Raw genomic sequence first — 26,560 nt, forward strand, 5'->3', positions numbered from 1 at the left:
TGAGCAGAACCAGAACAATTTATATAAAAACAACAACACTGTAAAGACAAGCAAATTTGAAAGACTCAAGAACCTTGATCAATGCAATCACACATACTACCTACCTCCTGATGGAAAGGTCACAGACTAAGACTGAAAATTTAGACATCTATTTTTGGACATGGCCAATGGGGGAATTTGTTTTGCTTCTCTATGCACGTTTGTTACAAAGGCTTTGTTTTTGTTTTTCTTTTTTTTCCAATGAGATAAGCATGTGGTAAGAGCAAATAGATTTTTTTTGTTCAATGAAAAAAATTAAACTAAATTTTTAAAAAATCTGTAGGTCCCAAGAAGTAGCTATAATGGACTGGGAAAACATCCATGTATCTTCCAAATATATCTGACATAAAGGATGTACTCTGGAGAAATCTGCCAAATCTTTGCTGTCAGTTGCATGACAATTTAAAATTAAGATAAAAAAAGAGTAACGAGGCATTTTAAAAAATTAAAGACAAAGATAAAATTTGATATTAAACATTTCTACAAGGTGAAATATTTAAAGTAAATACAGATTATATTTTTAAAGAAAGGGAATGAAAACATGCCAACCTGAAGAAAACCTTCTAGCTTATATATTACTTTAGCAAAACTAAGATTTTAGTGTTAAAACAGGCATGTGAAGGTGGCTATAATTTTGAATAAAAACTTTTTTCCTGTGTTTTTCTTCTTTTCCTACATGATTCCTTCTAGAAAGTTAATTTTAAAAATGTTCATATTCAGAAACATTAGACTAGCAAGTAACATTACTAAAATGTGTAGAAGTGATTCATTTCTGGGATGCTTCCTGGCCTTCTACATCAGGAACTTTAGTATGGCGCTCTTCAGTTTCCACTTGCGCACTAGATTTTATGGCATGAGCTGCATAGTTAAGGCTGGTATTTTCAGTCCATCTCCAGTAGCCTGAGAAAGGATTGTACAGCATTCCTCTTATTGTCTGGACCAAAAGACCATCTAAAAAAAAAATCACAAAATTAGTTTAATAAATTATAACCACTAAAGTTCTCACAATGTTGATATAACTATTAGTAATAAAAAAGCAAGGTTGAAATAATATACATATAATCTTCTTGAATGGCACAGCCATACTTTCTAATCAATTAGAGAAAAGAGCTCACCTAAGAGGAGACCTCTATAAAGACAGCTTCTTAGGTATGACTTTTAAAAATAAGGAATTTAAAAGGAATTTAAGGAATTTAAAAAACAAACCATTTCTAATCAGGAAATTCATTTCAATTCAATAAACACCTACTTTCAATTCATTAAGCACCTACTATGTGCCAGGCACTGTCCTAAGCACTGGGGTTACAAAAAGAGGGAAAAGACATTCCCTGCCCTCTATCCTCGTGAGGGGATAATATTTGAACAAATATAGACAAAGCAAGCTTTATAAAGAATAGGAAATAATTAACAGAAGAAAGGCACTGGAATTAAAGAGGGGTTAGGGAAAGCTTCCTGTAGAAGGTAGGATTTTAGTTGAGATTTAAAGAGGAAGGCAGGGAATTCAGAAGGCAGGGGAGTAAAGGGAAAATATTCCAGGCATGGGGGACAGCCAGAGAAAATACACAGAGCCAAGAAATAGAGTGTCTTATTCACAGAATAGCCAGGAGGCCAGTGGCACTAGATCAAAGAGTATGTTTTGGGGAGTAAGGTGTAAGAAGACTGGATCCTAGGTTTATGAAGAGTTCTGAATGCCAAACAGAGCATTCTGTATTTGCTCCTGGAGGTAAGAGGAAGCCAGTGGAGTTTATTGGGGGACAAGGTGTGTGTGACATAATTAAACCAGTATTTTAGGAAAATCACTTTGGTGGCTGAATGGAACATGGATTGGAATGGGGAGAAGTTTGAGGTAGGTAGACTTATCAGCCGGCTATTGCAGTAATTAAGGTGTCAGGTAATGAGAGCCTACACTAGAGCGGTACATCAAATAACATGAAATTTAAACATTTAACATCACAACCTGGGCAATATGTATAACAAATTTGTAAACAAGTATATTGGTCACAAAATAAATGGATCAGGGCTTAATAATGGTCAAGTAGCTATGAAGCCTAGTAAGTTCATCACAGTATTTTTGGTATAAACTTGTCCAACATTGTTGAAAGTTCTCCCCATTCCTTTGTATTCTTGGTTTACTACCTTTTGTTAAAAAGAAGAACATATATAAACATTTTGCATGATTGCACATGTATAATTTACATCAGAGTGCTTGATACTTCAGACAGAGGGGTGGGATGAGACGGAACGATAGAATGTGGAACTCAAAACTTTAAAAAAAAAAAGGTTAAAAATTGTTTTTACATGTAATTTGGGGGAAAATTAGATATTAAAAAAAAAAGTCCATCTTATTCAATAGTGCTTCCAGGTCTAGGCAGAATAGGGGATTAGTATGAGGGTTCTTTGGGATTTGCCTATACTAGAAGTACTTCATCACCTGAGGGAATATGAATGAGTGGGGAAATTAATAAAGAGCAGTACAACTAAACATGGGGGCTTCATCTGCTGAAGGTGCCTATGAAATGCCCTGGCCCAATGTGACTAGGATCACAGAACATCAGAGTAGTTGAAAGGGCTCTTGTAGGTCATTTAATCAGATGCCCCAATTTTCACAGACTGAGAACTGTAATTTTAAGTGTACCTTAGAGATAACCTAGTCCAACCTTCACATTTTACAAGTGAGGAAACTGGTCAAGTTTGGAAACTCAGAGATAAAAGAAACAAATGAAGACATTGCCCAAGGTCATATAAATATCAACCAGTGCCATTTTTTGTCTCTAAAATAGCGTTCTTTCCACTAGACCAATGTAGTGTCCATGGCCTTATTTTTTTTAATATTCTGATAACTGTATTCCAATATAATTGGTTTCTTTGCCATCCTGTGTATTTTATGTCTTTAAAGACATTATTCTGAAAAGTGGGCTATAGGCTTCACTAGAACGACAAAGTGGTCCATGAAACGAAAAAGGTTAAGAATTTCTGCACTAGGCCAACCCTGCCCCAGAGATAATTAAAACGAGGTCCAAGAACCTGAGTTGATTAAGATTAAGCTTGTTAAGAGACAGAACCAATACCAGAATCCCGGTCCCTTACATCCCAGATTCAGTTCTTGTTCTCAATACTGCACAGTTATCTCTATTTGATGTCCTCCTGAAGATATTGAGGCTTTTCTGCAGGTCTTATGTAATTCTAACTTGAGTCTCAATTTAGGATTAAGATCAGTGCCCTGGAAAGTCATATTGCCTTTTCCCTTCTAACTCTCTTATCTTTATCTCCTTGAAAGCTAAAAAATACCCTCTTCAATTTAAGAGTTTGTTCCTCCTGAATTTGTTGGGCCCTGTTTTACTGCTTTATGTGTCATCTTATTTATAGCAATAAGTAAATCATAAGACTTCATTAAGATCACATTTTAAAGAATGTTTTATGTTTTGGAAAGAATTATTTGTACTTAAGCTGGTAAGATTGTTTTAATACTTACTTGATTCTAAAAAGCTCTCTAATTCTTCTGGTGAAACAAACTTCTCCCAGGTATGAGTTCCTTTAGGTACAATGCCTGCAATTTGTTCTGCAAAGATAATTCCTAAGACATAGGAAAGCTGTGTTTTGTTGATTGTAGTAATGAACAAAGAGCCTCCAGGCTAATAAGACCAAAGAAGAAACAAAAAAAGTAGTAAAAAAAATTTAGAAGGAAGGGTAGCACCAGTCAGGTGAAAGATTTGAGATTGTTTCATGGTAAGTTCACAACCAGCATAACATATAAGAAAAATATAATATAATAAAATAATATTCACTGTCTTCGGGGAAAAAAATCTATCTCTTTCTAACCATCATCAAAAATTACCTTCATATACAAAGAGATATTTTTATTAGCCCTGAATCCACAACTCTCACAAAGTTAATCACCATTACTTTTTCTAATTTTGGGGCACATGAATTCTGAAAAATGGCACCTGAAAATAAGGTAACAAATTAAATCAATATTTAGATTCCACCTAATACTCATCAGATTGGTAAAGATAGTAAAAGAGGAAAATAATGATGATTGGAAATCTTGTAGGAGAACAGGAAGATTCATGCACTATGAGTGTGGAGCTGTGAACTGGTTCAGTTATACCCAAAACGTCATTACACCAAACATACTCTTTAACTCACCAAACCTACTATTAGGCTACTATTCTATACTGAAGAAATCAAAGATAGAAACAAAGAACCAATCTGTACAAAAGTATCTGCAGCATCTCTTTCTGTAGTAGCAAAGGAAATGAAATAGGTTCCCTTTAATTGAGAAATAGCTGAAAAATTATGGTAATATAAACCTAAGGGAATATTTTTGTACTATAAGAAATTATGTATATGACAGATTCTGAGAAACATGGGAAAACTCTTACAGACTGATAAAGAGTGAAATGAACAGAACAAGGAGAAATATTTATGAAATGACAATAATAATATGAAGAAATACAACTTTAAAAGACCTCAGAACTCTAATCAAAGCAGTGAACAGTATCGATTTTAAAAGACTGACAATGATACCTTTCACATCTTGACAGCGAGGTTAGGAATTCAAGATTTTAAATGAGATGCACTCTCAGACATGTTGACTTGTTTTGCTAGACTAGGTATACATTTGTTTTAAAAGAGAACATTTACCGAGGAAGGGGGAGGTGAAGGTAATATATGAGTGAACAATGACTGGTATGCAAAAAAAATTACATTAATAAAACATCCATTTTTAAATGATCAGAAGGGAAAAGAGTACATAATGTAATAAAATAGAGCAGTTTGGTCAAATTTTATAATTATATATGTATGTGTGTATTTATATAATTTTTTTAAAACATGTATATGTATAAATATATACATATATATGTCTTCTAAAAACACACACATAACAGAAATTTAATTTCTTATACAATCCTCTTTCTTGCTTTTCTTTGCACACTAAAATTTTTGTGTTTGATGATCAAGTTCACAACGAAAAAGAAACTTAAAAAATAAGGTGACAGGTACCTTTAAAATGGTGGACTCATAGACATTTAAAAAAATAATCTAGAAAATGAAACTGAAAGAATAATAATGTTTCTCAGTACAAGCACTTTACATATTATTATCAGGCTTTTAATAATGTTTAATAACTCAGGCTCTTAATAATGTTTTTCTCTGTGAAGCAGCATTCCATAACATCTTGTGCAAAAATTACTGATTGACCTGCACAATCTATTTACAGCACAATCTTGTTATAGAAGGAATGAGCTGCAACACACATCATACAGATTTCCTGTGAAATATGAATAAATACATTTCTGTAAGAAAACGCTGTAAGAGGTAGAATAAAATGCCCAGTTTCTACTATGAAATGAATTCTTAATACCCAAGAAAGACTTGGAGAAAGAGAAAGGAATGAGGAAGCCTCTATCATAGAATGATAGTTGAGAAATGTACCCTGGGAGAGAGATTCAATTAGGTTTAGTTTTCTTCATGGGAAGAACATATATCTTCAATTTATGAGTTTCTTAAATCAGAAATTCAACAAGTGTGCAATGGAAGCTTAGGTTTTAAACTTCGGAGAAAGTAGTTGAGGCACTGAGAGATTTTGCCACTGCCAGGATTTTAGATAGACCTGAAACAAGATTATCTCAGCTACTAATTCTATTTTTCTAGCATTCTTATTAAAATGGTATTTTAGAAAAACAGAATTTTGCTAGTCTACTAGATTACGCGAGCTAGGAGGGAAAAGGGTAAAATGACCCCCAAATAACAGGTTAGTCAAAGTAATTTATATGTAGCTTTGTAATGTATTCTTATGCATCAAACAATATGGGAAATCAAAGAACTTAAATGCAATAAATTACAGGGAGATGGTGTTTCTGGATATTGCTTTTATCCAGTTTCTTCCTAATGCTTTTACTATTTGGGGAAAGTATAGCACTACCTTTCAGACTGATGGATATCCTTAAATTTATTAAGAGTCACTCTTTCACTAGATAAGTGAAAATAGAGGAAAAGTAATTATTTTTGTTTTAAAGGTGTTTCTGGTGAAAAAAAAAGTATGTGTAGCAAGAGACAGCATTTACTTTCAATTCTTTCTGAGTTACAGAATTTGTGCAACAAAAGTTCAACAAGGGAAATGAGAAAGTAAACAGAAGGTGGAAGCCAAAGCAGTTGTTTGGCTCCTGAAATGAAGATGAATAGATCTAGCTATTTTTTTTTCTGGAATATTTCAGCTACACATCATATACCTCTTCATTTTAATCTTATTTGCACAGGCACACAGATTCTCAGCAGGCCCAATGTGTGGGCTCAACAATAAAGTGTGAGATTTAGGATTAAGGAAACACTAGTTAAAGAAGTATTTTCTAGAAGTCAGTGAAGGAAAATTGGGACAGCATTCCACTGTTTTGGCGCCTGAATCTAGGAAATTCTCTTGAACAACATATTGTTTAAAATTCAAAGGTGAGTGATGATGGCTCATATAGACTTAGTTTATATGGCTATATTTACTCAGCCTTTACAAGGCTCAATAAAAAAAAATAACAAAATAATCTCATGAGCCCCTCATGAATATCAGTCCCACCATTCCACATTTAGCTTCAGACCTAACATTTTATATTGAAGGTACTTTGAGAGGTAGTATGGTATAATGCGATGCAATGAGGCCTCATTTTAAAAGAAACTTTGGAACATGCACTTAGGCTGGAGAGCCCAGATTGAACTATCCTGCACAGGATCTTGAACAGCCATATATGTGAGTGTGTGTGTGTGTGTGTGTGTGTGTGTGTGTGTGTGTGTGTGTGTGTACAGAATTGTTTGGCATATACAATTTAATAACTGAAATTACTATAACAGATGTGACTTTTTTTTATTTATTACAAATCAATGGTTCTAGGAATTTTGTTAAAAGTATCCTTTCACTTTTTAAATCTAGTCAACATTACAGGAAAGAATAGTGTTATAAATGTGCATAGCTTTCCAAAGTTGCACCTGTCAAAGGGCATTTGCTTCCAATAAGCAACGAGGCTCCATATGTTTCAGTGTCTGCTTTTTCGTTGGCTAACAGAGACAGCAACCTGGATTTCAAGATATCAGTTCTCTACTGAGTGGTATCAATATTCAGAGCCACCCAAGAGCACATAAAGATATAGAGAAGAAGCACCACCAAGCTCCCCAAGACATGCTTGACTTTCAAGCCTGAAGCTGGAGTCTGAATGTCTTCAGTTGCAAAAGGAAATCTATTATCACATGCACAAAAAATCCTTTCCCTGCCAAGACCTGCTTGAGTATCTGTTTCTTAAAAGAAATAAACAGATGAGAACTTTTTGCCAATCAAGACAATGCTTACTTTTAATACTTGGCAGCAGCACTGAATAAAGGTTTCCAAATCATTCACATGCTCCACAACCTCTGAAGCTACAACAGCATCGAAAGTTTCTGCAGTCTCTTCTACAATGTCTTCCAGGGAACATGTTTTGTACTGGATTCTCTTGTCCAGGACTGGATCAAATGATTTGTGCTGTTGTGCTATTTCAATATTCTCATTCAAAGGATCAATTCCAGTAACAGTAGCTCCCAGTCTCCCTAGAGGCTAAGGACAAAAAGGATTATCACCCTCTGAAAGAAAATGAGATGCCTATACTATCAGCTTAAAACTTTTAACAATTTTCTAAAAGGCTAGCAGTCAGACATTATGAAAAAAAACTTTCTTTAGCCTCTGGGCAGATGGCACTATATTTATTTTCTATAGTCACAGCAGCAAACAACCAAAAATATACTAAGTTTATGTATTTTTAAAATAAAGGCACAGTCTTTGAGTTCTCTTAACTACTTTAGGACTGCCCCTTTCCTCTGAAAATAAATCATCTGATGTGAGCTATTCTCTTTTTTACCTTTGGGAATCAATGAGTATTTTTATAGAAAAACCATACAGACTTAGTTTATGTTTCTATAATCACTTAGACTTCACAAGGCTGGATAAAAAAATACACAAATTCCACGAGCTCTGCATGAATACAAGTTGCATCATCTCACATTTAGCTTCAGACCTCCTAACATTTTATATTAAAGGTTCTTTGAGAGGTAGCATGGTATAAACTAATGGTTTCTTCTTGCCTTCACTATTTGCATGCCATTACATTGTTGCCCTTGAAACTTGGCAGAATAATTACAATGTCTTTTCACAAGATTTTTTCAACATGAGACCAGAACAATGTTTCAACAAGATTCTTCTAAATTATGGGTTCTACAAGAAAAGTACCCAGAATACAGAATGAAAGGCTCGTTGCTAATCCCCAAGGCCTGGTACAATATAGCAACAAACTTTAATTTCAAAATTACAATTCCATGGCCAAGTTAGGTGATTGTATTAGAAGGACTTTTTTAATCCCAGTCTTATCCCCTTATCATAACATGTATATTATCATTCATTCACTCCAATGTTTCTTAAAAATAGTTAATGAATACTGTATAAATCTGTTCCCCTCCCTCTTAGGCTTCTAAGTTGGGTTTAAAAGGGAAAAAATAAGTGAGATAATTATAAACCAATAGGGGTTCTTACTTCACATAACAATCCACCTCCACAGCCAACATCCAGAATCTTCATTCCAGACAACGGGCTTTCCAACTGATGATTAGTAACCATTTTCAAAAGGTTATCTCTATAAAAATAATAATAATAATAAAAAATCTGTGACTGGCTTACCTCTAAAAAACACAAAAATATAAAAATTTAGTGACTGTCTTATAAATAAAAAGTTTTAAAGTGTGCCATTCTTAAAAAACTGCTGCATCTGCAATTTAAAATCAATTTGTCTGGAAATATTTTTAAAATTTTATTTAGGAACATACAGAAGTGTTTCCAGTGATCAAAACCAGAAAAGCTAAAGAGTAACTTTGAAACTGGAGGAAGAGAAGGAGGAAGGAATAATGCAGAGCAGAGGCAACTAAGTTTTTTTAATAGTGGACCACATGATCAGAAATCCCTATGTTACTTCATATCCAGCCAACTTACAAAGATGATAAAAGACAGTAACAGACAATGTTGAATGAGTTGTAAAAAGACAAATAACACTAACAGGAGGTCAGTAGAGTGAGTTAGTCTAAAACTTCTGACAGCAAGGGGGAATTATGCCAAGAAAATGACAGCAGTGTCACAGAAATCTGACCACTAGCCATAACACCTCAAGGAGGTCCCACAGAGAAAGAAAGATGCCATGTATAATGAAATGTTTATGCAACACTTTTGTGTACAGCAAAGAACTGGAAATAAAGTCGTTTCCTATTAATTGGGAAATGGCCAAACTGCAGTACCCAATGACAAAAGAATATTAGACTTTATAAAAGTTCTATATGTGATGAGTTCAAAGGTGAGAAAAAATTCCAGTGAGAACCAAAAGGGAGAGTTGTCTTAAGAGAATAAAGAGCCCACCAGAAAACTTAAATCTTAAGACATGTGCAGAAGATAAAAAAGAAAGACAGGCAACAAAGAAGAAATAGAGAAATGTATCAAGTCCTGTACAATTAGTTTTAGGAATGTAAATGCTCAAAACCAAGCGAGGCTGGGCAGAAAAGTTAATGCTAACACAAAGTATGGGGGTTTTTAAACTATACCGAGGACTCTCAAAGAGGTTCATCTTTTTAACACCAATACTCTTATTAAATAGATAAGGAATGGATTGCTGATTTCAGGGTCATAGGATACTTCTCTACCAATGCAAGTCTACACCTTCTCTGCACCATATAGTCTTAGACAGTTGCGTAGGGCTTTGAGAGGTTAAGGTACTTGCCCATATCACACTGCCAACGTGGCAAAGGCAGTACCATACCTCAGGTCTCCTTGGCTCCAAAACCAGTTCTCTATCTATATACCACCATGCCTCTCAGAATATACTGTTGCTATGATACAGCCACAAATCATAGTATACCTCAATCTTAGAAGAACTGAAATTAGAAAGAAAAAAAACCAAACCCCAAATCAAAAAAAAACAAACTATGAAAGTACTAAGAATGGGTACAAAGAAGCTACCACATATTACCAAAATGTGACGCTTTTAAATTACGAGGAGCACAAAATTTGCCTTCTCTACAATCATAATTGTGGAAAAGCTATGGAGAAAATGATAAAATCAGGAAACCAGGGTTTCTGGTCCCTAATCTGCCACTTACTTACTGTGCAGTTTCCTAATTATTTATGACTTTTTTTTAAATTTGAGTTCCAGATTCTCTCCCATTCTCCCCTCTCACTGATAGAGAAGGCAAATAAAGTGATGTAAATTAAACACATGAAATCATGTAAAATATGTTTCCATTTTATCCACTTGATAAAAAAACAAAAAAAAACAAAGAAAGTGAAAAAATTATACTTTGATTTGCACTCAGAATTCATCAGTTCACTCGAAGTAAATAGCGTTTTTCATCATGAGTTCCTTGGAATTGTCACTGTAATGATCAGAGTCTCACTGTGTATTCTTGAACAAATCACTTGGAAGGGGACTTAGAGATTATATATTTTACAGATAAGGAAACTGAAGCCCACTGAAGTTTAAGTGACTAAAATCATAAATCAAGTCACTTAAATGCTTGCATGGTCTGTTTCCTCATCAACAAAATGAGCAGGTGGATAATCTCAAAAATTCAATAATCACAAAGTATCAACTTTCACAAAACACTCTATTACTCTGTCAATTTGTTATTGTTTTCAAATAAAAAATGTAAGGAAGTCTGTTTTATGTAAGCAAATTTTGAAAAACAACAACAGTATGCTTGTTGGGCATTTCTGGGATTAATCCAAAGAGTGGTCACAGTAGTCTTAATAGGAAGAATGGAAGAAGAAATGCTCATTGAAATGGTGTTTGGGGAATATGTGAAGGGGTGGAATGACATGGCCTAGATGGAACAAAACTGAAAAAGGTTTAGGAGCCTCCAAAGCAACAAGAGAAAATGAGCACAAAGGGAAAAATAGTACCTTCAAGTCGCAAATGATTCCCCTACAATGAAAGGAAGTTAAAAATCATAGTCATTGATTCTTAGAGCAGGAAGGGACCTCAGAGATCGTCCACCAAGATTCCTTCATTTTGCAGACAAGGAAAGAGTGGTTCAGAGAGGTTAAATAATTTGCCCAGGGTCACAGAGTATAGGTGGTAGAGGCACAATTTGAACTTTTGCATGCAAATTTCTAATCCACTGTTCTTTACAACAAGAAGAGACAATTTGGATAGTCATGGTGCTGTGAGGTAGAAATCAATATATTCCTGCTGATCAAAATAAATAAGGCAGTCCTTTTTTTTTTTTTTTTAAGAAATCACATCACCATTTATCAGTTAGTTTATCTGTAGACAGGAGAGGCATATATATTTCACTATTTATGGATCTGACATGGTCATTCATTACTTTCAATAGTTCATGGGTTTTTTTAAGTTCAATTTTGTGTGAAGCTGGTGGACAAGATTTCACTTTACAAATGTTGAAATGTCATCTACAGGTAAAAGAACATTTATGTAAGCTATATGTACATATATACATATATATATGTATGCTAAATACAGCAATGGAGGAGAGGGGAAAGAGGGGAATGATCTATTTTTTTTTCCTGTTCTGTCTTCTTAATAGATTTTCATTGGACAAAAGATCACAGATTTAGAGTGAAATGGACCTCAGGGGTCATGTAGTTCAATTTTTTCACTTTAGTTGATGAAACTAAGTCCTGAATGAGACTGAGTAAGTCATTTCAGCTCTTACCTTGTGTATAAACCTTTTCCTCACTTGCAAACTGGCTTTCATCTTCAATATTTTCCTTCTCATTTCCTTTCCTTTTCTGGCTTTCACTGAGCCCTGGCTCCCTCCTGATGACACAGCCTCCCTAACCTGCCCCGTTTGTACTGGTTGCACTTTCACTTATTCCTCCCAACTCACTGGTCATGGTAAGGGAACTGGCATGTTCCTTGTCCCTCAATGCCTTTCAAGCTTCAACTCTACCACCACTCAGCAATGTCTTCTCCTTTGAGGTTCACTACCACTAAATCAAAATCCTGGCAGCTGCTGTCTACTGAACTCCAAGTCATTCCCTTTCCTTCTTCAATGAGTTCAGCGCCTGGCTCAAAATCTTTCTCTCCTCCCTAATTCCTGTCCTTATACTAGAAGTCTTCAACATTTACAATTATAGTCCCTCCAACACCCTAACCTCCCAGTTCAACTTACTCATTTTCCATAATATACTCTTCCACCTGACCTCAGTTACATACAGAGATGATCATACCCTTGACCTTACTATCACCCACAAATGCACCACTTACATGGTCATGAATTTGGAAATTTCCTTATCTAATCAAAAACTTATTATTCTACTTCTCCCTCAGCCTCTGCAAGTTCTTCATCCTCACTGTGGCCTCTAATCCTCCCACCTCTCATTCCTTCCAAGCCATCACTACTGCACTGGGTACTCTCTCTTCCCTTCCCTATTTTAAACCAGTTCAACTCTATCTTACCCTCTTCTGTCAAGTCCCTTGTTCCTTATCCTATCACAAATTTTGTTCCTACTCATGTGCTATTGAACAAAACTGGACAAAATCATAAAACTATGGTGAATGAGAATCCTACAAATTTATGTTGTATAATCTCAAGTGGGCTCTCACCACAGCAAGGCAATTCTTTTACATCTCCCTAAGTGACTCACCACCTCAATCATCACAGGAGCTTTTCCAAATCTTTTCATCTCTCCTCAAATCTCCCAAAGTGCCTCCTACCCCTACTCTCATAGCTAAAAATCTTGCTTCATATTTTACTGAAATTCACCAAGAGTTCCTTTTTCTCCCCGTCCTCTTCATTTCATATCACCCAGGTGTCATGCTTTCTCTTGAACATCTCCTGACTCTGCATTTCCACTGGCTGTCCCCTATGCCTAGAAAGGCTTCTTGGAGAAGGTGGGATTTTAGATGGGACCTGAAAGAAGCCAGGAAAGTCAGGAGGTAGAGATAAGGAATGAATTTTTTTAAAAAATGTTTTAAAGTATGATTAGGGGGAAAAAAGCTTGCTGAATTGAAGTGAAAATGGGGTCTTACAGAAAACCAGCAGAACAAGAATCAGAAAGTCTAGGTTGTAAGTTACTTAATGAGGTACTAAAGAAAAGATTATCATATTACATGACCTTATTGATAATATAATAAAATAACAGAAACATTCAAATAGCTTTGTAGAGATTCTAACTTCAAAAGCATAATAACAATGTATACCTTTCTGTGCATTTTTTACATACAATTTATACTTATGAAGTTGAGTATATATTAAGAGAAAATAAACTTAACAGAAGATCAAGCACTAAGCAGAGAATCATTTAAGAAGACAGAGAGTTTACCAAATAGTACCTAATAAATGGTACCCTTAAGTCATTCATAGAATGAAGAGGTGCATATGCTCCTTGCTCATCCCACCATTTATATGCCAGGGCCTTAAATGTTTTCATCTCTTTTGGATCCACTGTTGTTGAAGTGTTATACAATCTCATTCCAACGTGCCTGAAGAATGAAAATAATGAACATATGAAATATCAAAGGTCTTCAAAACATAACATAGGTGATATTGCATTATTACTTATAATTCATAAAATATTCCCCCCATATTCCTTCTCCATATCCCTTTGTTTTATAAGGGAGTTCTGTTAACATCATCATGGCTGATTTCCTTTGAAAGCAAATCTTTTATAGTAACATATTTTCACTGTGCCATTAAGTACAGAAAAAAGTTTGCTTTCCACCTAAGTTACTTCTACTAATTTGAGGCTTTCCAGGCTCATGCCACCAGACAGCATGAAGATGATTCTGAAAAGCCCAGTAGATAATACAATTTCTGGCAACTTTGGGCAAAAGGGAATGCAGCATGTACTACTGAGCAACAATGACTGGGGAATGGGTTCTTTAATGATAGAAAATAACTAGACACTGTAGCATAAACCTACAAAACTGGATTCTCTAGTCCCTCTTCCAAGAGAGCTAGGCTACAGAGGATTGCTATGTTTATTTAACCCAAGACCCAGGGGACTATTGGTGTTGGTTTGGGCTCACAACATTTTAAACCTTTCTGGAAGCTCCTACCTGATTCTCTGAATAAGACCATTAAATGTTTATAATTTTCCAAAAGTTTTTAAAATTTGGGATCCAAAAGGTATCTGTACCATTTTGAGTTCCATGCTCTAGCAGAGTAAAATCTGTAACAGGGAAATTCTAATTTATGAAATGCTGGGTGATGCCAATTAGGTTTTAGCATGTCACATTATATTCAGCAATACCTATGAATCCTGAAGGCTAAGTATATAACACACATGTCCCTTTTAAGATACAGGTGGAACTCTTCTTTAATATTACGTTCATCCACCTTTTTTCATTCTTCGTTACCTGATTACTTTAGAAAGACCTTTATGCAGGAAGCAGGGCTAGCCACTTAGAAAATAGAGCCCAATCTGAATACTATTTTCCATAAAATTGTAAATTTCATTTTGTGAAACTAATACAATTATGCAAAAGCTTTTAGTTTAATGTTAACTGTATGGATACATATCTATTTTCTCTTTGACTAAAATAATTTATGGTTTCACGTGACATTATTATATAACTATAAGAAAATACTGAAAGAAAAAGTGATATATATGTATGACCTATTTTGAATTGCTTGTTTTCTCAATGAAGATGGGTAGGGTGGGAAGGAGAGAATATAGAACTCAAAGCTTTAAGAATAAATGTTAAAAAATTGTTTTAGCATGTAACTGAAAATTAAGTTATACAGGCAATGGAGTATAGAAATCTATTTTGCCCTACAGGAAAATAGAAGGGAAGGGAGATGGAAGAAGGGTGGGTAATAGAAGGGAGGACAGACTGGAGGAAGGGGTGGATGGGGTGCATGCTGTCCTGGGGTGGGACGTGGGGGAAGATGGGGAGAAAATTTTGAATTCAAATTCTTGTGGAAGTAAATGTTAAGAACTGAAAAATAAATAAACTATATATTTTAAAAAGTGACATAAATTCTGCATTTTAAAAATTAAGAAGCCCCTCAATTAAAGTATTTGACTATCACATAAAGACAAATTAGCAAACATCATCTCACTTAACAGTGACAAATCATTACATTTCTCCTCCAAATAAGTAATGATTCTACTGACCGGTCAATAAACATACCTGTAATTTTTCATTTTATCTAAATAGGCAAAGGTTATATTGTTAGATTGTGAGCATATGATTTCTTTGTCACTGAATCTCCAAGGTGTCATCAGTAAAGTCTTACTGGCGCACTTCCCTGAATAAACAGGAAAATAAAAAGCAATGAAAGGCAAGGCAAAAAAACAAAACAAAACAAAAAAATCCCTTCCAAAGAACAATCCTTACTGATGGACAATATAATTTTATCTTGAAACTAACCAACACAATTCATTCCTCTATTATATCACAACTGGTAAAAATTTAGGTAGATTTTTAAGATAAAAGGAAAAAAAATTTCAAACTATACTCATTTTTAAAAAGCAGAATTCTAGTTATTGCCATTTAACCAAAAATTCAGCAGCTCAGTGGATAGAGCACTGAGCCTAAAGTCCCAGGGAGACCTGAGGGCAAATCTAGCCTCAGACATTTACTAGTTATGTGACCCTGGGCAAGACACTCTATTTGCCTTAATCCACTGGAAAAGGAAATGGCAAATCAGCATCTTTGCCAAGAAAATTCCATGGTGAGTATAGTCCATGAGGTCATGAAGAATCAGATATGACTGAACAACAACACTACTACTTAATAATGAAAATAATTAACAGTCTACCATTCTTCCTTTTTTGAACCACTGCTATTTAACACAGTAAAAACACTATTAGTAGCATCATATTCAAATATGAAAGCAAGGAAGTCTTCTGTTCTGAAGTCAGACTTTCTCTACCCAATTATATGAAAATGTGTATGTTCAAATTAGTCCCTATTCTCCCTTACTCACTTAGAATTCATTGTATAATAGAAACAACTATGTGAAACTGGGGAAGTCATTTAGCTTCTCTGAGTCTCAGTTCTCTCATCTGTCAAAAGGGGATGATAACCCTTACACTAACTACTTCCTGGGATTGATACTTTACAAAGTGTCCCAAAAGTCTTGGTGCAGTTTTAAGCTTTAATAGCACTATGACACACATTTAAGCTTTGAAAGCTTACAACTGTAGTAAGGTTTTTTTAGACACCTTGTATAAATATAGAGTAGTAATTGTAATAGTAGCAGTATTCACTACTCTTTATTCCATGGACAAGACAATTATTCAAAATCTTGACATATATCCACCCATCAACATTCATTAAGGAAAGTGGTCTATTGTTTTCTTTCTGCTTTTGCTCTCCCTAGTTTAGGTATCAAAATCATATTTGTGTCATAAAAGGAACTGAGTAAGACTCCTTGGCCTAGTTTTTTCTTCATATAGTTTGTATAGTATTGGGATTAACTGTTCCTTAAATGTTTGGCAGAATTTACTTGTTAATCCACCTGGGATTTTTTTTTCTAAGGGAGTTCATTGATGACTTGTTCAATTTCTTTTCCTAAGATAGGGTTATTTGAGTATTCTATTTCCTCTTATGTTAATCTGGGCAGTTTATATTTTTATAAATATTCATCCATTTCACTTAGCTTTTTCATTTTACTGGCATATAATTGCTTTAATGCCATCTTCATTAGTGGCACAGTCACCCTTTTCATTTTTGATGGTTTTTTTTTTTTATCAAATTAATCAGTGGTTGATTTTATTGGTTTTTTGTTTTCATAAAACCAGTTGCTAGTTTTATTAGTTCAACAGTTTTCTTCCTTTCAAATTTATTAATATCCCCTTTGATTTTTCTGGATTTCCATCTTGGTGTTTAATTAAAGATTTTTTAAGATGTTCTTTTACTAGTTTTTTTTTTTTAGTAATATGCCCAATTTATTGAACTACACTGTCTCTCTTTTACAATTGCAATTGCAATTAATGATATAATTTTTCCCCTAAATACTGCTTTGGCTACATCTCACAAATTTTGTAATGGTGTCTCATTTTTGTCATTCTCTTTAATGAAATTATTGATGGTTTCTATTTGTTCTTTGACCTACTCATTCTTTAGGATTATATAGTTTCCAATTAGCTTTTAATCTATGCTTCCATAGCCCTTTGTTAAATGTCATTTTTATTGCATTATGGTCTGAAAAATGATATATTTTGTTTCTGCTTTTTTGCATTTGGTTGTGAGGTTTCTATGCCCTGATACATGAAAAATTTTTGTGACGGTGCCGCACATAGCTGAGAAAAAGGTACATTCCTTTCTATTCCCATTCAGTTTTCTCCAGAGGTATATCATATCATAAATAACTTTTCTGAGATTTTTTTTATCTCCTTGACTTCTTTCTTATTTATTTTATGGTTAGATTTATCTAATTGATAATATTTATCAATCTGAGAAGGGGAAGGTTGAGGTCCCCCACCAGTATAGCTTTACTGTCTATTACTTTCTACAATTCATTTAACTTTTCCTTTAAGAATTTGGATACTATGCCATTTGGTGCATTATGTTTAGTATTAATATTACTTCACTGCAGTTTCCCTGCTTATCTCTTTTAATTAAATCTATTTTTGCTTTTGTTTTGAATGAGATCATGATTTCTACCAGCTTTTTTTACTACAACTGATGCATAACAGATTCTGTTTCAGCCCTTTATTTTTCTGTATGTCTCTTTGTTTCGAGTGTTTCTGGTAAACATATTCTTGGGTTCTAATTTGGAATCCATCCTGCCTATCTGCTTCCATTTTATTAGTGAATTCATTTCACTCACATTTAAAGCTATCACAACTAAGGGTGCATTTCCCTCCATTCTATTTTCTTTTTTTTTATTCTTCTCTCTCTTCTAAAGTCTGTTTTGCTTCTGACCACTGCTTTCTTTATCTGTCTTCTCTTCTATCACCACACCCCTTTTCTCTTATCCCCTTCCCCCCCTACTTTGCTGTTGACTGATAGATTTTTATTACCAGTTTGGTGTGATTTAGTGTGTGTGTGTATGTATGTATACCCACATATACATAGACAGACAGATAAGATTAATCAATTCCCATTTTGAACCACTTTAAATATGAGTGAAGTTCAGATACTGTCTACCAGCCCATCTTCTCCTCCACTGTAAAAAATCTTCCTTTCATGTCTCTTTTATGTGAGATAATTTCCCCCATTCTTCCCTTCCCCTTATCCCAGGGTGTCCTTCTTTCTCACCCATACATTTTTTACTTCATTCCCACCATACCCACAATCTTTTTTGATGTAGAATTCTTCTAACTACTCTAATAATGATAAAGTTCTTACAAGATATATGCATCACCTTCCCATATAGAAAGGTGCACAGTTGAACCTTACTGAGTCCCTTATGATTTCTCTTTTATGTTTACCTTTTTATGCTTCTCTTGAGTCCTGAATTGAAAGTTCAAGTCTGAAAGTCAAATTTCTGTTCATCTCTGGTCTTTTCATCAAGAATGCTTGAAAGTCCTCTATTTCATTAAATATCTATTTTTTTCCTCCTTTGAAGGACTATACTCAATTTTGCTAGGTAGGTTATTCTTGGTTGTAATTCCAGCTCTTTTGCCTTCTGGAATATCATAATCTAAGCCTTCTACTCCTATGGTGTGGTAGATCCTTAATCTTGTGTGATCCTGACTGTGGCTCCATAATATCTGAAAGGTTTCTTACTGGCTGCTTGAAGTATTTTCTCTCTGACCTAGAAGCTTTGTAATTTGACTATAATTTCTTGAAATATGATGTCTAAGCTCTTTCTTTGATTATGGTTTTCAGGTAATCCAATAACTCTTAGAGTATCTTTCCTCGATCTGCTTCCCAAGTCAGTTGTTTTTCTGATGACATATTTCACGTTTTCTTCTATTTTTTTCATCCTTTGACAATGTTTTATTGTTTCTTGATATCTCATGGAGTCATCAGCTTCCACTTACCCAATTCTAATTTTTAAAGAATGATTTTCTTCAAAGAACTTTTGTTCCTTTGCTTCCATTTGGCCAATTCTGCATTTTAAGGAGTTATTTACATCAGCGAATTTTTCCACTTCTTTTTCCATTTGGCCAATTCTGTTTTTTAAGGAGTTATTTTCTTCAATATTTTTTTCTGCCTTTGTTACCAAATTGTTCCCTTTTCATAATTTTCTTCCTTTGCCTTCATTTCTTTATCTAATTTTTCCTCTACCACTCTTATTTCTGAAAATCATTTTTTAGTTCTTCCAGGAATTCTTATTGGGTTTGTGTGCAGTTCCTATTTTTCTTTGAGGTTTTGCTTGTAGCTGTTTTGACTTCATTATCTTCTTCTGAGTTTGTGTCTTGATCTTCCCTATCTCAATGGTAGCTTCTTATGGTAAGGTTTTGAGGGGTTTGTTTGCTCATTTTCTCACCTTATTTCTTGATTTGGAATTTTATGTTAATATTGGGCTCTGTTGCTATGTGAGAGGCTTTGACTCAAGTTTCAGGCTTTTTTGTACTGCTGCTTTCTGAGCTTGTTCTGGGATGTTTACAGTGCTTCCAAAGTGGTGTGATCTGGAGAGAGGTGTGGTCATTTTCCTCTTGGCTTACACTCTGGCCCTTACCCAGAAATGGCCCCTGATTCCTTGGGATTGCAATAGACATTTTTCCTCCCTTGGGAATGGAAATGATACTGTTCCTCAGGGTTTCTGATCCCTTGGGGTCAGAGGTGATATTGCCCTTAGGGCTTTTACTCCCTCTTGACCAAAAATGCTCCTCAATGACCTTGAACTATGACCCAGAATTGGGTGTAGTAAATAGAGCTGTCAAACTACACTTGGTTCTGCATCTAGTACTAGTACAAGGGTACTGTGCAATCTCTTTCTGACCAGTTGTCAGGTCCCCTTACCACCTCTGGCTTTAGAGCTCCCCAAACTGCTACTACTTCTATTACCACCACCTAGTCCCTGGCATTTCATCCACATAGGCCCCATCCAATCTGTTCCCCCTTGTCACAGACTTCTCTTTCTGAATTCCTATGTTGATCTGGGCTGGAAGAATGCCTCACTCTCACTTTTGTTGTTTCTGCCACTCCCAAATTTGATCTGAGATGTTACTTTTAAAGTTGCTTGGAAGAGAAAGTTGGTAGAGCTTGGCTTAGTGCTTCTCTATTCTGCCATCTTGGTTCTGCCTCTGGCAATACATTGTTTTATAAGTCCAGTGAGTTAATCTCTGGACTTGTTTTCTCATCTGTGAATGAGGGGGAGTGCTGGAGTTCCTGGCCAACCACTTGTGGCTAATACAGTCTAGCAATACATTCCCACTCCCCACTCCCCTGCAGTTGCCACCATGTCACTCTAGGGCTTAGGATCCTTTAAAGCAGGCTTTAACCATGAATGGTAGCATGGCAGTGAAAACTATATTCCAAAGAAAGGACACCGAATGTTTCCCCAGCCTTAATTATGTCTTTGGAAATAGGAAAAGAAGGTGAGCTGGTCATGTAGTAAGAGCAAGGAATAAAATTCAGACATCTAGTACTGTACTAGTGCCCAAAGACATTTAAAAGAACTAAAGGAAGTCCCATAGTCTGTTGGGTATCTCTTCTATGGATGATTTAGAGAAGGCCATGAACAAGAAGAGGATTAGAAAGGGTGGATTACTTACAAAGATAGAGGAAGTAACTTTATCAATAAAAGCCCCAAGCCATTAAAGTACTGGAAATATCACTTTGGAAGAGATGATGGGCTAGTTGGGCAAGCCCCAGAGTGTAATGTCACACAAAATATATTAGAATAATAATGTAAGAAAATGGTAAAAAAATTTTTGTGGGGGGAGAACCTCCCAGTTTTAACCTCCACTGAACAAAATGAACAGTATGAAAGTTTTAAAACCAAAAGCTTTTTGGGGTGGGGGTTGAGGAGAAATATGATAGCAAAGTTGTTAAATCAACAATTCTAGCAAATTCACAGGTCAGTGTGTGTGTCTGTGTGTGCGTATACATATACACACATATACGTACACATGTATATATATGTAAATAAATAATATGTGACATTTTAATGTAATATTAGCTTTTTTGGCTCTCATCATACTGTTTACTCATATATAGTTTACAATCTACTAAAACCTTCAGATCTTTTTAAAATCAGCTACTGAGTTACTGTATCTTTGGAAGGGAATTACTGAATCATTAATAACATTATATACATGTATACACATAGTTGGTTGGTCATTGTCCTTCATCTTCGAAGAGGACCAAAATGACATCACCACGATAAAGTTAGTTCAGAGAAAATCTAGAGAAATTGAAAGTCAACAGACATGCTTCCAAAATGTCTGACCATTAACATACATACATCTTTACCAGAGAGGGAACATAGGAGTTTCTCAAAACCAGGGCGCTTTTTAGCAGCTTCCCAGAGTCCTCTTCTGGCCAAACAAACACTTCTAATCTGTAAGACCCAAAGTAAAACCTCACCCTCAGAGTATTTATACACTTTTCAGAGCCAGAGGGCATAACCCTCTGACCCAGTGCCTGAGTAGAAAAAACAAAAGGTACTAGAGACCCTCCTACAAAACAATTCCCCTAATCAAGCTTCCTACTACAGGGAAGTTATTTAATCACATTATTCAATCAGAGGCACTGTTACTAAAACAAAAACAGCAAAAAATCCTAATTTGACTGCCCTCATACCTTCTTATTAGAAATATATTACCACAATAAAGCTAGCTTGCTTTACTGTCCTGTTGTGTACTACATGTTTCCATGTACTGGATTTTTGGTATATCCCAAACCTACTGGTAGAGCAATGAAGTGGTTATCTATTCTGAAAAGCAATATGGTGTTATACCCCCAAATTTATTAACTTTTCATATCCTTTGACCTAGTAATATCACTACTATGTCTATACCCCAAAGAGATCAAAAGCACCCATATGTACAAAAATATTTATAGCAGCTCTTTTTATGGTAAAAAAGAACTGGAAACTAAAGGGATGCCCATCAGCTAACGAATGGCTGAATAAATTATAATATATGAAGGCAATGAAATACTACTGTGCCACAAGAAATGACAAAATGAGAAAGTCTCAGAGAAACCCAGGTCAACTGATGCAGATTTAAATGAACAAAGCATGAAGAACAATTCATATAACAACAATAGTGTAAAGACAAACAACTTTGAAAGCCACAAGCAGTCTGATCAATGTAATGACCAAGATTCCAGAAGACCAATGATGAAGTATGCCACCAAGCACTTTGCAGAGAAATAGACTTAAGGTACAGAATGATATATTTTTGGATATGGCCAGTGGGAAAATTTGTTTGGTTTAACTATGCATATTTGTTACAAGGATTTCAAGGATTCAAGGGTTTGTTTTGGTTTTTTGTAATTGATTGCGGGAGTGCTGAAGAATAAAAAAATAGATCTTTGTTCACTAAAAAAATTTAAAAGAACATAAGCTCCTTTAGTACAATGACTGTTTTTGCCTTTCCGTTTACCTCCACTATTGCTCAGATCACTGATACACCATAAATGCTTAATAAATGAAATGCAGTCTTATTTTTAAATGAAAACTGCTGTATTTTATTTATAATGTCAAAGAAACGGAAACTAAGGGAGTGACCACTGAACTGAGAAATGGCTGAACAAATAATGATCTAAGAATGATAGTTTATGAATGTAATGAAATATTATTGTGCAACAAGAAATGACATGAGTTGAGACCACTGAAAAGACTTGTATGAACTAATGCAAAGTAAAGTGAGGAGAAACAGAAAAATTTATACAATATGAACACTCCTAGAGAACTTTGTCAAACTTATAAGCATATGAGTTATTTCCCAACTGATAAATGGTAAAAAGGATATGAACAGGCAGTTTTTAGGTGAAGAAATCAAAACTATAGTCATAGGAGAAAGAGCTCGGAATCATTATTGATTAGGGAAACAGGAATTAAAACTATTTGAGGATGTCATCTTACACCTATTAGATGGGCTAAAATAATAGAAGGGGAAAGTGAAAAATGTTGGAGGGGATGTGGAAAAATTAAAACACTAATACACTGCTGGTGGAACTGTGAACTGATCCAACCATTTTGGATCCTTTCCAATCTGGAATTATGCCCAAAGAGTTCTAAAACTGTATATAGCCTTTGACCTAGAAATACCACTATCAGACCTTCTTCCCAAAGTGACTAGAGAAAAAGGAGAAGAACTTACACGTTCTAAAATATTTAGAGCAGTTCTCTTTGTGGTGGTGAAGAGCTGGAAATTGAGGGGATGCCATCAACTGGAGAATAGTTAAGCAAGGTGACTTGCTTCCATCACATGACTGTGATGGAACATTACTGTGCTACAAGAAACCAGCAGCTGGGTGATTTTAGAAAAACACGGAAAGGCTTCCATGAAAAAGGAAGAGTGAACCAAGAGACTGTTGTAGGGATAAAGTAACAGCAATACTGCTCTAAGAAAAACTGTGAACAACTAAGTCATTTTGAGTATTATAACTGTGAAATCAAGTACAAAGGACCCATGGAGGAAGAGGCTGTCCGCCTCCAGACAAAGAACTGATAAATGGATGTATAGTATGTTAGATAGATCTATGTGTATGTACGTATACACATATATATGCATATATATATATATATGAATGTAATACCTGCAAACACATATGCACCTAAGGAGTGGCCTTCTCTAGTACAGGGTGGGGAGGGAAGGAGAAAAGAAGGAAGGGAAAGGAAAAGAAAGCAAGGGAAAGGAAGGGAAGGGAAGGGAAGGGAAGGGAAGGGAAGGGAAGGGAAGGGAAGGGAAGGGAAGGGAAGGGAAGGGAAGGGAAAGGGAAAGGGAAGGGAAGGGAAGGGAAGGGAAGGGAAGGGAAGGGAAGGGAAGGAAAAAAGAAGAGAGTGCTCAGCAGAGAACAAAAGAAAACTCAGAGGGAAGCACAGACACCCAGGGTAGCTTCGAAAATTATGTGTACTCTTTTTTAGATATTTTACAGAAAAAAGGAAACAGTGTGAGACGGGGATTCCATGTTCCCCACGGAAGCTCTCGGTCGGCACCGAGCAGGCGGAGATGGCTTCTTTCCCTTTCTGTATTTCGGTTCAGAACGCGTCAGTCTTAAGCCTCTCGAAGGCGTACGGACGGCCCGTAAGGAGCACCGTCCCGGCACGAGCCGGGTCCTCTACGCCCCCGCCCCGGACGGAGGGGATGGATTCGGATGCAGGGCGCCATAAGGCACTTCTGGTCTCCACCCATACGGGCATCTGCCTTGTGACTGTGAATGATGGTTACAAGCGTTTTCTTTCTTTTTTTTTAAACGGGGGGAAAGGAAAGAAAATAGTATTTGCTCATATAAAAAATTGAAGGGTATAAAGCAGAAGAAAATAACTCTGCAGAGGTAGCCTGCGGCCAGGCGGCGATCTCCCAGGAGCCCCGCAAGGTCACCCGAAGCTGCAGGAGAAAAGTTGGCGGCCGGGGCGCCTCCGGCCCCGCCCCGAGGCTGACGTTTCCGCCGCGGTTCTGGCGTTCCGCCCCGGCCTCCGCGCCCGCGCCTGCGCACTTACCACAAGCCGGCCCGCTCTGCCCTAGCCGCCCGCTAAGCGGGTGCCCAAGGGGCGGGAGCCGGCGCGCTCGCCACCCACCTTCTGAGGCTGCTGCCCTTGGAGGTTCGGCCCCTGGGCCCGGACTCCGGGCTCCGGCGAGCCCCCAGCCGCGAGCCCCCCGGGCCCGCAGCCCGCAGCCTCCCCACATCGCCCGTGCTCGTGTCCCTTGTCCTTTCCGGTCCCTCCAGCACACGCGCAGCGGCTCCCCGAAGGTTCCCGAGCCAGGGTGCCCGGCCGCCTCCCGCCTCCCGGGACGCGAGTGCTTCCTGGCGCCTTTTTTGGTGGTGGGTGGGCCTTCTCTAAAGGGGAGGAGGAACAGAGGAGAGGAGCCAGGCCTGGCCTTCCTGCTGATCCTAGAACGTCTCTGGTGTCCGCGTGGTTGAAATCACGAAACGCTCTTGTGGGAGACTGAAGCCGGACTGGAGGACGCGGCTTGTCGGATCCTCCGAGGCTGATGGCTGACGACAGTAGGGCAGGAGCCCAAAGAACGTGGTTATTCGGTTCAAGAGGAGCCTCCGGCCGAGCAGGGTTGGCTCAGGCTCCGCAGGGCGCGTAGGGCACCGGGCCGGAGGGCCGAGGATCTCCGCCACTAGATCCACAGACCTGGCTACCACGTGGTGGGCAAGGGGCTGGGCTACACACGGACCGCCGGGCTACGATCGGCAGAGGGAGGGCTTCGTGGTGTGTTGGGCGGAACCGTCTTCGAGAATTCCGTCGGACCACCTCCAGGCCAAGGGTAGACATTTACTGAGACTGACACCGGGAGGAACCAGCCACTTCGGAAAAAGCGAGGTGGATTTTTATGGGGTAAAGGCGCGGTTACGTAACAGACACTGACACAGAATATAGGAATGTGACTCATATTAAAAAGCAGGAGGATTAGGTCGTGAAGGAGGGGTCCCGGCTTGGGGGGACTGGGCGTGGGATTGCCCACAAAGCACACGGAGAAAGCCAGGTGGAGGGGTAAGTGTATATGGGAATGACGTGATGAGTTTACTCTGATTGGCTGAGCATTGCGGTCCTGCCTAGCGCTGGAGGGACGTGGTTGTGGTGGAGTGCATCGTACACACCTGCTGTTTCTGTGGGAAATACGAGGAATGGGTCGGGGGCAGTGCCTAGGTAGAGACCATGGCTGGGTTCTCATCACGTGGACACACTTGCTGTGTCTGTGGGAGCTCAAAGTTCAGGGACAGAGCTATTATTCTAGAGAGCACTGAGGCATCAGTTAGGATGGGGGGTAGGTGGGTACAGTGGGCCTAGAATAAAGTGAGAATATCGGGGCTGGGAGCAGCTCTATTAGGACTCCACCAATCTGACTCCCAGTCCAGAGCTCTTTCCTACATGACATGCATGCTATTTCCAGAATCACTCCTTGAAATGACAGTGAACGGTGTATAGGTTCAGGGAACCCCCTGGAAGCCTCCTTGAAGCTTCCCATGGATCTGGCCTTGGCCTGAGAACATAAACCTTCCCTCATCAGCTAAACCCAAATCTCATACCCTTAACCTAGCCTAGCCCTCCTCGTCTGTTATCTCCAGGTAGCCTCCAGCTGCTTTCACCCTTAATCCCATTCTCTTGGTTCCTAGTGTCTGACCTCTAGTCACCTCAGCTACTGACCACTCTTCCTCAACATCCTTCCTGGACCCCTTCTCCCATCACCCCAGACTACTTGGCAACCCCTAGATCCCTCCTGCATTCTTTCTCTAGATGAGATCCATCTTGCTCCATGAAGGTGCTCAGATTTAATCTAGCTCAGGTTCATTCTGGCCCACCTGTTAATACAAGGGTCACAAATGTTCAGACTCCTTATGAGTCTATCCAATATGGTGGATCTTTAATAAACTTTGTTTCTCTGGCTGAAAGAAGGCTTGGGTCAAATTCATTCAGGAAGGACCCAATGTGTTACTATTTTGGGGTCCTGAGCACCCTTAAACCTCAACAACAGGAT

The 26,560-nt window shown here is 37.3% G+C and overlaps 1 protein-coding gene across 1 annotated transcript; it reads right to left on the reverse strand.

The window, feature by feature from the left end:
• On the reverse strand, positions 1-24,972 carry COQ3 (coenzyme Q3, methyltransferase). The gene is made up of 7 exons (XM_072642916.1): positions 24,652-24,972; positions 15,189-15,306; positions 13,386-13,535; positions 8,585-8,684; positions 7,373-7,615; positions 3,512-3,671; positions 1-990 (listed from the first exon to the last, which is right to left on the reverse strand). The coding sequence occupies exons 1-7, from the start codon at positions 24,758-24,760 to the stop codon at positions 806-808; spliced, it is 1,065 nt and encodes a 354-aa protein (XP_072499017.1). The 5' UTR covers positions 24,761-24,972; the 3' UTR covers positions 1-805.
• Between the last annotated feature and the right edge of the window lie 1,588 nt (positions 24,973-26,560).

The sequence above is a fragment of the Notamacropus eugenii genome, chromosome 2, assembly GCF_028372415.1.
Source record: "Notamacropus eugenii isolate mMacEug1 chromosome 2, mMacEug1.pri_v2, whole genome shotgun sequence".
NCBI classification, from domain to species: Eukaryota; Metazoa; Chordata; class Mammalia; order Diprotodontia; family Macropodidae; genus Notamacropus; species Notamacropus eugenii.